General features: G+C 42.2%; 1 protein-coding gene across 1 annotated transcript; it reads right to left on the reverse strand.

Moving 5' to 3' along the window:
- Positions 1-1633: 1633 nt before the first annotated feature.
- Positions 1634-3166, reverse strand: LOC308079627 (DDB1- and CUL4-associated factor 15-like; the record flags this gene model as incomplete). The annotated part of the gene is made up of 1 exon (XM_080421180.1): positions 1634-3166. The coding sequence occupies one exon, from the start codon at positions 3164-3166 to the stop codon at positions 1634-1636; it is 1533 nt and encodes a 510-aa protein (XP_080277306.1).
- Positions 3167-13575: the final 10409 nt, after the last annotated feature.

The following is a 13575-nucleotide window of genomic DNA, read 5'->3' on the forward strand; positions in this document are numbered from 1 at the left end:
GTAAAATCCTCAGTGTTCAATTCAACTCTGAAGGCGTACATTTACAGTTACATTTGTACAATCTCAAGGCACACAGGCAACGTGACAAATAAACAATCCCGAAATGCATTGCGAATATTTCACATCAAACTATAAATATTTTGGTGATTGATGAGGTTGTGGGGACCTTCAGAGTTACATAAATGAGCACTGAGGATTTTACTGTATACACATGCTATCGTTAGAGTCTGTCTATACAAAGCTAAGGCAAACATCTGTAGAGTCGAATGGATTAAAACAGTTTCACTGTTTATTTTACTGTAAAAATCGTCCGGGAGGCGCCAGATCTGAGACTGGCGGGCGTCTATGTCGCCAACATGCCCCCTCTGCCGGTCGTAGAGGGAGTTCGCTTTCTCTCAAATTGTTCAAAAAATAAAGTACACCACTGACAACTTGTACGAGGACAACACCGATGTCACGTTGTCTCTCTTGAATGTCAGACGTCAATAAAAGAAAGTTACCTGTTGGTTGTTGGTTCTTCATACCTTATTTCTGCCTGGCCTAAGGCCAAAGAAGGAGATTATGTGTTCTCCTCTATCTCTGTGTGCGTGTGCGTGTGCGTGCGTGTCATAGCCACTTATCCGGATCACATTACCCCAGAAATAATGTGTATCAGTTTGTGTGAGTTTTGGACAAAATCTGTAGGAGTAGTAGCAAAATGTGTGTTTAAAAGAAAACACAAAATGGCAGAAAATGTAATCTGGCACAAGTGGCTGGGGCCTATAGAGGGTGAGAATCCAAGGAATCCAGGGAAAAAATATTTTGATTGTACAAGCTACTGTTCAATAGTTATTAGCCAAAAGGGCTGTGTAAGCGCCACCATGAGGCCGATGTGAATAATTTGGGGTGGAGTCTCTTCCTTGGCCTACTGTGAGTGTATGTGCAAAGTTTCACAGTACAATTTTCAATACTTTTAGGCTTGTACCACTACATCTCAGAGGCAAATATTGTACTTTTACTCCACTACAATTATTTGTCAGTAGTACTTTGTCGTTACTTTGTAGAATTGACGCAATTCAAAGAGCGTCCTGAGCTTGTAGATCTGCAATTTTCAAAAGAAATATATACATTTGATACATAATGATACCTTGTGAAACGGGATATTCTGCATAATGAGTACTTTTACTTTTGGCACTTTAGGTGTATTTTGAAGTAGATGAAGTAGATATTTTTACTATATTTTATAATGACATGCCCCAAATTGGGATGCCAGATATAAAGTGGTTACATGCATGTACACACAACCTGACAGACCATCTCTCTGTTGATGAAATGATCTCTTCAATGACTAGAGTTGCAGATCTTGCCAAAGAAGACACTCACATGACTCTGCACAACTTTATTATGCATAAAACATGGTTCACTCCAGCTCTTGGTTGACATCTGCAGTAATGTAATGCAGTACAAAACTAAAACAAAAAGCCTCAAAACAAACTAAATCTTCATCTTTAACAACTGAAATATCTCAAAACTCAAAGTGTATCAAAATGAGAAACAGCAGGTTTGCTTAAAAATGAAGTTTACGTTCTACACTTAAAAGATGTGGGTATTTAGTATTTCTATTCAAAAAATAAAATCAATGTGGCCGATACAGTCATCTTGTTGTCACCCAGGTGCATCGCTCAGTGTCTGCCAACACACTTTTGGGAAGATCATCATCTGCATCTATGACGTTGACGTGGTGGGAGCTGCTCTCTGGAACAGAACACTCCATCACTGTGTCCACACAGGACTTCCTGTGAGACTTCACAGTACGACCATACTGACGATACTCGTAAGGGACGTCTTTTGTGAGGTCACTGACCCCAATGACACTGCACAGCCCTGTGCTGAGGTCCCAGCTGACCTGCATGTTGCGCTCCTCACCTTTCCAAAACAGGCCAATGCCGATCAAAACTTTGTCGGTCTCTGGACACATCTCCAGTATGACAAAGTCAAACACCGAGGTCCGACTCCGAGGGTCCCAGACGGCATCACCATGGAGCAACACTAAGAGAAGAGGACCAATATCCAGCGCCATCTCCTCCACACACAAGCTCTGTTCATCTTGCGGACCACCGGTGACCAACTTCTGGTTCCTGCCCTTCAGATCTGTAGCGCGTAAAAAACAATGTCTAACATTCTCTCCCTCTGCCCCTGGCTGTGGGAGGTGGTAGTGGAGGCGTTTATAGTCGTTGTAGAGATCTGCCTCTTGAGACGAGGACAAGGGCAGGGTTGGTGAGGATGAGGAGGACGAGGCAGTGGACCCGTTGGGTGGATGTGTGCCTTCAGCAGATCCCTGAGGTAGCATGGAAGCAGAAGAAGAGGGTTGACCTGATGGAGGAGCTGCTCTCTTGGCGTAGAGCATCTGACATGACTGGCTCTGCTCACCTGCTGGACACAGGTAGATGGCACAGGCCACCAACATTCTGAGTTCTTTCAACAGGATAACCTTGTCCTTTTTCAGCTGTAAGGCTGGCTGGAAGGGGAAGGGACAGTCCACTTCACACTCGCCGTGGAGCGTGTAGCCGTGTTCCAGGCATTTACCACCACTACCTGTGGGTGTGGTCGTGGCTGAGCAGTTAGAGCAGGGTTTGGATGGAGGGTTGGGAGCAATGGTGACGAACCAGTAGCACCAGCTTAGGCCATGATCATTCTGCAGGCTAATCATGAGCTGATCTGTGCTGGTGCTCTGTGCATCGAAGCCAAAGATGGCAATGTTGGAGTCGTTGTTGGGCCACTCACACTCATGGAGACTCAGCAGGTTGTGTTCTTCAGCATCCACATCTGCAAAGAGTTTCACCTGTTGGACCAGTTTGAGTTTACTGTGCAGGTTAAACTCCCACCAAAACAGAGTGTAGTTGTAGCCCGACAACGGCGCTTCTGATTCTGAATCTGTCTCTGACTCTGATTCTTCCATTGGCTCATCAACTTTGGTGTAGGACAGGATGTATCGGCCACTTTTGATGAAGCCCAGAAAAATGTGTCCTGCTGTCAGAAGCTCTTCACTGATGATGTCTTTCAACGGGATGCGCACGAGAGGAGACAAGTGTTGAGAAAACTGTCCTGAAACCTTCCCACGTGTTACAAGCTTGACGACATTGTCTTCTTTATGCTGCTTCTCCTTAGTTTTCAAACTGGGCGCCATGTTTATTCTGTCACTCCTATGCGCCCTGCACAGACGTCTTTACTTGTTTAAAGTGACATCCAAGGTAGGGTAAAACTGTAAAGAAAGCAATATGCACATGTATGATACAATAAACATACTACTGTAAAGCTTGCACAAATCAAATAATACACTCATTTAGCTTGCATACAATAACACATTCAGGTAAATACATACTGTACGTAGGTACGATAGGTGCATTTTAGCAGGTGCATTTTAGCAGGTTACAGGTAGGTATGGTTTCCTTCATTATACAATAGTTGCAAACGTAATGAAATCCAGAAAATGCAATATCCATTTGTGTCACACAAAATATCAGAAATAACATTGAACATAAACATATCATACCAACGATGCTTCTGTCAAGGCTGAACTGAAACAGGTAACCAAACGTTTACAGGGACAGTGTACTGTGTGTCTGCTGCTTCCAAGTGAGAACTGACTAACTGAACTGATTAACACCACCTGCCTGCACCCTACTCACACACCTGTATTATATCAACCAAATTAGCTCAACTAGGCAGGCAGTGGTGGAAAAGGTACTCAAATGTTTTACTTAAGTAAAAGTATCAATACTGCAATGTGGAAGTACTCTGTTGCAAGTAAAAGTCTGGAATTCAAAATGTACTTGAGTAAAAGTACAAAAGTACTGGTATCAAAATGCACTTAAAGTACCAAAAGTAAAAGTACTAAAATGTTTGAAAATAGCAGACACAAAGCGTTGCAATGCGATGCATTGTGAGCTTGTAGAGCTTGTATTTTCTGGCTTAAGTGGTTTAATCGGGCTTAAGTGGTTAATGCATGTTTTATAATATAATAATTTATATCTGCAAAGTAAACTAGTAACTAAAGTGTTCAAATAATTGTAGTGGAGTAAAAGTACAATATTTGCCTCTGAGATGTAGTGGAGTAGAAGTAAAAGTATAGACAATTGGAAATACCTCAAAATTGCACAGTACTTGTAAATGTACTTACTGTAGTTACTATCCACCACTGCTCACAAGAACCTGTATTATATCGCTTCTCTTCGCAGATGAGTGAGGCTGGGACCGAGGCTAGTATTATATCAACTAAATTAGTTCAACTAGGGCTCCTGTCTTAAAGGTACACAACACATTTAACATACAAGACAGCACAATGTTGATAACCTGGGCTTTCTGCGACTCAACATCTGATTTCCTCTCATGTGACAACCGGCGTCAACAGGTTTTTCCACAGCATGTGCCAAATTAATGTATTTCTCTCAGTAGCCCATATCAGTGGTTCTCAACCTGTAGGTTGGGACCCCCAGGTGATTTGGGGGGGGGGGGCCCAGATGACAGTAAAGTGTCAATTTGCCTTTTTAATACCTAAAAAAAGGAGGGGGGGGAGTGAAGTTGTAGAAAGACTATTACTGCATCAAAGTAATCAACCATAAAAACTGGTCAAACATTAGCCAAATTGTCAAATAATATACGAAAGAGGCTAACCTTTGAAATTTAGCGGATCTACAAGCTCACAACGCTTTACAACGCAAGCCGTTGTGAGCTTGTAGATCGGCTATTTTCACAATATTTATCTGTGGAACCGAGTCAAACTAAATATAATGCCTCAACTCCTATAATTCCAAGTGCTTGTCAGGGTGGGGGTCTGTGATGGCTGACTCAGCAGCCACACATAAGGCGGCTTTCCATATACATGGACTTACCTAGCCCCACCCCACACCGCCCACCACAGCGACGGTTTCCACTACAATGAAGTGGGTAGAGTGGTGTGTAAGTGGTACTAAACTGGTGCCTAAAAAGTACCCAGTCTTGGGTAGGTCTGAGCTGGGCTAAGCGGGGCTAAAGCTGTGACGTATAACGCTGCTGCTACTGATTGGTCGGCTCACAGCTGTGTCTGTCCACTCAGGTCTCTGTAAAATGTAAACACTACGGTAGCAGTGTTGCCATGTCCACTTATTCTAAGCGACATTGGGCTTATTTTTCTGTAAAGTTGCTTGTAAATATTGGTAGTACTTTTACTCCACTACAATTATCTGAAAACGTATTAGTTACTAGTTACTTTTCAGATATAAATGATTACATTATAAAACATACATTAACCACTTAAGCCCTATTTTATACCTAGGCTATTTGAAAATATCCGATCTACAAGCTCACAACGCATCGCATCATTGTAGATCTGCTATTTTCAAACATTTTAGTACTTACTTTTGGTACCTTAAGTACATTTTGATACCAATAGTTTTTGTACTTTTACTCAAGTAATTCCAGACTTTCACTTGTAGAGTGCTTCTACATTGCAGTATTGATACTTTTACTTAAGTAAAACATTTGAGTACTTTTTCCACCACTGCTTGTTTCTAAAATGTAGTTGATTATTTGGGGCTTGTTTCCATATGTTGTTGAAACCAGTGGTTCTTAAACATTTTCATGTCAAGGACCCCCAAATTAATATGTATTTGTCAACATTATATGTATATATTTTTTTTAAATAGCAGATGCACACACTCACAATGCGTCGCATCGCTACGCGTTGTGAGTTTGTAGATCTGCTATTTTCAAATAGCCGTAGATAGTCGCTTCTTTTGGGATTGTTTTCATAGACCTGATTGCTTATTTCTTTCTGCTAAACCTGGCAACAATGAATGTGCGACGATACACGCTAATAATGTTTTTTATATAAGTGATGGCAACGTGTTTAGACACCACACAGGTCTTCCCAACAATAGCGAAGATTAAAGTCAGGGTGAACATGGCCAAATAATAACTTAAGAGCCAAACTAGCTCTGAGGAAGCACGCTAGCATTTAGGCTAACCCTGTAGCCTGAGGCTAAATGGTGTGTTAAAGAAAGGGGCGTTGATTTCCTTTGGGAGGGGAGGGGAGGGTGGGGATTTTGCGAGTGGGGACTTTTGTGCAATGGAAACGCAAGACATTTTGAAGCGGTGCGGTGCGGTTCTGGACTGTACTGGACAGTGTCGTGCTTAAGCTGTGATGGAAAAGCGGCTATAGAGACTATAATGTATGGTAACTCTTCCTTTTGGTTTATATATTTAGTGTGTTTATTTTAAGTTGGACATTATTAACAAGTTGAAATGACATAATTTATTGTTTGTTTTTCTATGAGTTTATTTGCATTTGATTTGACTGAGTTTTGTTTGAGTTACCAGTTCTGTGGGAGGTTGCACCACAGTCCCTCTGTACCATGGGGTGGGGCAGGGGTTTTGAGTGTGTGTTTCTATGGTAGTCTTTGTCTTTTCCACCTCCTGTGTCATTCTGGTTAGTTCAGTTCAGTTGTGTTATTTGTCTGTTTAGTTATTTAGTTTAATTTCCTTTTTGTGTTGAGCACCTTTGTTTTGTTAAATCATTATTTGCAACAAAAGAAATAAAAATAAATAAAAAAGAGAACAATATTTTAAAACCCACAAAGTTTTCCCTGTGTCTCTCCTTCCGACCAACTCGGTCCCTGACATATGGTGGCAGTGGTGGGACAACGGTGGAGAGCACAGGTTTATTTTTTTTCCAAACCCTGATGAGCCATGAATCGTGGCAGAGGAGGAAGACGACCACCAAGACCAATAAAGGAGGAGGAGGAGGATAGTCCAGACCCTGGAGCCACTGGAGGGGACACTGGGGAGATCAGCCAAGAGCCAACACTGGCAGACTTGGCCGGTATTGTTCAGGCCCACATGGCAGGTGATTAACCTGATCGACAGGCCGAAGAAACAGTGTCTCCAGAGGGTTCTCCAGACGTCACTACCTCAGCATGGAGGTGGCCAACCTGTGGATTCTCACACCACACTGGTAGTGTGTTGTGAGAGGGGTTGTTGGTGTGAGGCTGCTGACCTGGTAAATGGCTTGTGTCATCTCTTGCATGATGGACGCGAGGGACGTGAGTCACGTGATGGACGTGAGGGACATGATGTACGTGATGGACGTGAGGGACGTGAAACGACGTGAAGCGAGAAGCGTGAAATGTGAAGCGAGAAACGTGAAGTGAGAAGCGTGAAGTGTGAGGGGATCCAGACTGACCATAAAGCCCTCCAGTGGAGGCAGCTGATGAAGGACACCAATGGCCGCCGCATCACAAGGTGGTACCTGGCCATGCAACCGTTCCGCTTTACAGTGCAGCACATACCCGGCAAACTCAACTTGACTTCAGATTATCTCTCGCTGTTTCAGCGAGAGCTCCGAAGGGGGGGAGTGTGTGATGGCTGACTCAGCAGCCACACATAGAGACTATAATGTATGGTAACTCTTCCTTTTGGTTTATATATTTAGTGTGTTTATTTTAAGTTGGACATTATTAACAAGTTGAAATGACATAATTTATTGTTTGTTTTTCTATGAGTTTATTTGCATTTGATTTGACTGAGTTTTGTTTGAGTTACCAGTTCTGTGGGAGGTTGCTGACTGACATACATGGACATGATGGGCTGGCCAAAGCAATGGGGATCACCTGCTACAGATCTACAGCTAATCTGGAGAAATTGGACTGCACCACAGTCCCTCTGTACCATGGGGTGGGGCAGGGGTTTTGAGTGTGTGTTTCTATGGTAGTCTTTGTCTTTCCCCCCTTTTGTGTTAACAGTGGTCTGACCCATCCCTATATATGTCCACCTCCTGTGTCATTCTGGTTAGTTCAGTTTTCAGTTCAGTTGTGTTATTTGTCTGTTTAGTTATTTAGTTTAATTTCCTTTTTGTGTTGAGCACCTTTGTTTTGTTAAATCATTATTTGCAACAAAATAAATAAAAAAGAGAACAATATTTTAAAACCCACAAAGTTTTCCCTGTGTCTCTACTTCCGACCAACTCGGTCCCTGACATATGGTGGCAGTGGTGGGACAACGGTGGAGAGCACAGGTTTATTTTTTTTCAATATTTCTTTTCCAAACCCTGATGAGCCATGAATCGTGGCAGAGGAGGAAGACGACCACCAAGACCAATAAAGGAGGAGGAGGAGGATAGTCCAGACCCTGGAGCCACTGGAGGGGACACTGGGGAGATCAGCCAAGAGCCAACACTGGCAGACTTGGCCGGTATTGTTCAGGCCCACATGGCAGGTGATTAACCTGATCGACAGGCCGAAGAAACAGTGTCTCCAGAGGGTTCTCCAGACGTCACTACCTCAGCATGGAGGTGGCCAACCTGTGGATTCTCACACCACACTGGTAGTGTGTTGTGAGAGGGGTTGTTGGTGTGAGGCTGCTGACCTGGGAAATGGCTTGTGTCATCTCTTGCATGATGGACGCGAGGGACGTGATGGACGTGAGGGACATGATGTACGTGATGGACGTGAGGGACGTGAAACGACGTGAAGCGAGAAGCGTGAAATGTGAAGCGAGAAACGTGAAGTGAGAAGCGTGAAGTGTGAGGGGATCCAGACTGACCATAAAGCCCTCCAGTGGAGGCAGCTGATGAAGGACACCAATGGCCGCCGCATCACAAGGTGGTACCTGGCCATGCAACCTTTCCGCTTTACAGTGCAGCACATACCCGGCAAACTCAACTTGACTTCAGATTATCTCTCGCTGTTTCAGCGAGAGCTCCGAAGGGGGGGAGTGTGTGATGGCTGACTCAGCAGCCACACATAGAGACTATAATGTATGGTAACTCTTCCTTTTGGTTTATATATTTAGTGTGTTTATTTTAAGTTGGACATTATTAACAAGTTGAAATGACATAATTTATTGTTTGTTTTTCTATGAGTTTATTTGCATTTGATTTGACTGAGTTTTGTTTGAGTTACCAGTTCTGTGGGAGGTTGCTGACTGACATACATGGACATGATGGGCTGGCCAAAGCAATGGGGATCACCTGCTACAGATCTACAGCTAATCTGGAGAAATTGGACTGCACCACAGTCCCTCTGTACCATGGGGTGGGGCAGGGGTTTTGAGTGTGTGTTTCTATGGTAGTCTTTGTCTTTTCCCCCTTTTGTGTTAACAGTGGTCTGACCCATCCCTATATATGTCCACCTCCTATGTCATTCTGGTTAGTTCAGTTTTCAGTTCAGTTGTGTTATTTGTCTGTTTAGTTATTTAGTTTAATTTCCTTTTTGTGTTGAGCACCTTTGTTTTGTTAAATCATTTGCAACAAAAGAAAAAAGAAAAGAAAAATAAATAAAAAAGAGAACAATATTTTAAAACCCACAAAGTTTTCCCTGTGTCTCTCCTTCCGACCAACTCGGTCCCTGACAGGGTCCCCAGTTCAAATATGATTATTCCTGGCCTGAAAAGGTTGAGAACTACTGGGCTGTATTAGCTGTAGAATACAACTCTCGTAGACGTATTTATGATTCCGTCAGAATCATAAATACGTTGAAAAGGCTTATGTTGTCTCAAGTTATTTGCGCAGATTGATGTGTTACAATGTAGCCTTTGTTTGGCATACTATTAACCTATGAGTGATTCTTGGCCTTTGATATTAATGCTGTCATATGACCTTGCCATACCTTAGCTTTTGCCGAACTGGTGCAAAACGAGCCAGATGACAGGGAAGCACCATAGGAAGCACCATAGATGACAGGGATGCACCATAGGAAGCACCATAGATGACAGGGATGCACCATAGGAAGCACCATAGATGACAGGGAAGCACCATAGGAAGCATAATAGATGACACTGGTCAAAAAAAGAACAGATCCACAAGCTCACAACGCGTGGCATCGCCACGCGTTGTGAGCTTGTAGATCTGTTCTCTTTTTTTGGACAAGCGCTTGTGCAACGAACGCATCACTGTTGACCTAAACCACAGGGTCATTATTAAGGGAATTAATAAAGGTATTAATAAAGGTATTAATTGACAACAAATAAAGACAGTTCCAGTTGACTCTGTGTTAATTGCCTTAGATTAGACTATAGGCTGAATATGGAGTATACATTGATGGTCGTCCTCATTGTTTCTCTGTTGGCTTAATTGCATCCGCCTGTTATCAAAAATTTGGAATTAACGATTTGCACTAAGGTTGTGTTCTCCATATTAAGGAGATTCACAGGATACAAGTGGGCACATAAGAGTGGGCCCCTCGATGTAAAATGTGCCATAAAGTTGTGTGTGCGCGCGCGCATAGATAGATGGATAGATAGAATTTTCACTTGTTGGTGAAAATACTCTTGAGTCTTGACTTGACTATGTTGACAAGGAGTCTGAATAGACACCATAAGAATGTTTGGTTAGTTTAATAGTTATTTTTCACTAAGTAATTTACACAGCTCAGTGGATAATTTGATTACCTTTCATCCTTAAAAGTGTTCATACAATAGAGAGTAGGTCAATCCTAGTAGATAGATACTGCCACCTTGTGGTAATGTTTGGACCTGGCCTTGTACCACTTCACTGTGCATTGAATTAATTTATTCAAATAATTATAATAGAGTAATTCATAGCATATTGAATCATTTACAATTGTTCAATTTACATGAACATCACAATGTTTGAAAAATTTAAATAATTTAAGACAGATTTTTAATCATTTAAATTCGTATTCTATTTGAAAATGTAATATTTGTAATGTCTTTATCTTATCTAGACAATAACTCAAATAGCTGCTATGAGTAGCCCATGACTTGACAGTGATTATCATTTTTATGTTTTATGAACGTTGACTGATTAAACAAATGTGAATTAAATCAGTTTTATTGTGCCAGTAAACTGCCAGTTTTTATGCATTTGATACATAATGATACCTTGTGAAACGGGATATTCTGCATAATGAGTACTTTTACTTTTGGCACTTTAGGTGTATTTTGAAGTAGATGAGATTATTTTTTACTATATTCCATAATGACATGCCCCAAATTGGGATGCCAGATATAAAGTGGTTACATGCATGTACACACAACCTGACAGACCATCTCTCTGTTGATGAAATGATCTCTTCGATGACTAGAGTTGCAGATCTTGCCAAAGAAGACACTCACATAACTCTGCACAACTTTATTATGTATAAAACATGGTTCACTCCAGCTCTTGGTTGACATCTGCAGTAATGTAATGCAGTACAAAACTAAAACAAAATACCTCAAAACAAACTAAATCTTCATATTTAACAACTGAAATATCTCAAAACTCAAAGTGTATCAAAATGAGAAACAGCAGGTTTGCTTAAAAATGAAGTTTACGTTCTACACTTAAAAGATGGTGGTATTTAGTATTTCTATTCAAAAAAGAAAATCAATGTGGCCGATACAGTCATCTTGTTGTCACCCAGGTGCATCGCTCAGTGTCTGCCAACACACTTTTGGGAAGATCATCATCTGCATCTATGACGTTGACGTGGTGGGAGCTGCTCTCTGGAACAGAACACTCCATCACTGTGTCCACACAGGACTTCCTGTGAGACTTCACAGTGCGACCATAGTGACGATGCTCGTAAGGGACGTCTTTTGTGAGGTCACTGACCCCAATGACACTGCACAGCCCTGTGCTGAGGTCCCAGCTGACCTGCATGTTGCGCTCCTCACCTTTCCAAAACAGGCCAATGCCGATCAAAACTTTGTCGGTCTCTGGACACATCTCCAGTATGACAAAGTCAAACTCCGAGGTCCGACTGCGAGGGTCCCAGACGGCATCACCATGGAGCAACACTAAGAGAAGAGGACCAATATCCAGCGCCATCTCCCTGAGATCCCTGAGGTAGCATGGAAGCAGAAGAAGAGGGTTGACCTGATGGAGGAGCTGTTCTCTTGGCGTAGAGCATCTGAAATGACTGGCTCTGCTCACCTGCTGGACACAGGTAGATGGCACAGGCCACCAACATTCTGAGTTCTTTCAACAGGATAACCTTGTCCTTTTTCAGCTGTAAGGCTGGCTGGAAGGGGAAGGGACAGTGCACTTCACACTCGCCGTGGAGCGCATAGCCGTGTTCCAGGCATTTACCACCACTACCTGTGGGTGTGGTCGTGGCTGAGCAGTTAGAGCAGGGTTTGGATGGAGGGTTGGGAGCAATGGTGACGAACCAGTAGCACCAGCTTAAGACATGATCATTCTGCAGGCTAATCATGAGCTGATCTGTGCTGGTGCTCTGTGCATCGAAGCCAAAGATGGCAATGTTGGAGTCGTTGTTGGGCCACTCACACACATGGAGACTCAGCAGGTTGTGTTCTTCAGTATCCACATTTGCAAAGAGTTTCACCTGTTGGACCAGTTTGAGTTTACTGTGCAGGTTAAACTCCCACCAAAACAGAGTGTAGTTGCAGCCCAACAATGGATCTGATTCTGAATCTGACTCTTCCATCAGCTCACCAACTTTGGTGTAGGACAGGATGTATCGGCCACTTTTGATAAAGCCCAGAAAAATGTGTCCTGCTGTCAGAAGCTCTTCACTGCTGATGTCTTTCAACGGGATGCGCACGAGAGGAGACAGTTTACTGAAACCATGTTGAGAAAACTGTCCTGAAACCTTCCCATGAGTTACAAGTTTGACGACATTGTCTTCTTTATGCTGCTTCTCCTTAGTTTTCGAACTGGGCGCCATGTTTGTTCTGTCACTCCTATGCGCCCTGCACAGACGTCTTTACTTGTTTTAAGTGACATCCAAGGGTAAAACTATAAAGAAAACAATATGCACATGTATGATACAATAAACATACTGTAAAGCTCGTACAAATCAAATACACTCATTTAGCATTTAGCTATTCAGGTAAATACGTACGATAGGTACGATAGGTGCATTTTAGCAGGTTACAGGTAGGTATGGTTTCCTTCATTATACAATAGTTGCAAACGGTAAGGAAATCCAGAAAATGCTATATCCATTGTGTCACACGAAATATCAGAAATAACATTGAACATAAACATATCATACCAACGATGCTTCTGTAAAGGCTGAACTGAAACAGGTAACCAAACAAACTTCTACAGGAGCAGTGTATGTGTGTCTGCTGCTTCTATATAAGTGAGAAGATAGAACTGACTAACTGAACTGATCAAAATCACATGGCTGCACCCTACTCAAACACCTGTATTATATCAACCAATTAGCTCAACAAGGCAGTGCTGGAAAAAGTACTCAAATGTTTTACTTAAGTAAAAGTATCAATACTGCAATGTGTACTCTGTTGCAAGTAAAAGTCCGGAATTCTAAATGTACTTGAGTAAAAGTACAAAAGTATTGGTATCAAAATGTACTTAAAGTACCAAAAGTAAAAGTACTAAAATGTTTGAGAATAGCAGATCTACAAGCTCACAACACGTCACGTGTAAATGTACTTAGTTACTTTCCACCACTGCTCGCAAACCTGTATTATATCAACTAAATTAGCTCAACTAGGGCTCCTGTCTTAAAGGTACACAAACGGAGTCAACAGGTTTTTCCACAGCACGTGGAAAGCAAAATTAATGTATTTCTCTGCAGACCCCATCTGAATTGTTTTTGGAAATATATATATATATTTTTAAATAGCAGA

The sequence above is a fragment of the Gymnoscopelus braueri genome (genome assembly GCF_963280865.1).
Source record: "Gymnoscopelus braueri genome assembly, chromosome: 23".
In the NCBI taxonomy this organism is placed as follows: Eukaryota; Metazoa; Chordata; class Actinopteri; order Myctophiformes; family Myctophidae; genus Gymnoscopelus; species Gymnoscopelus braueri.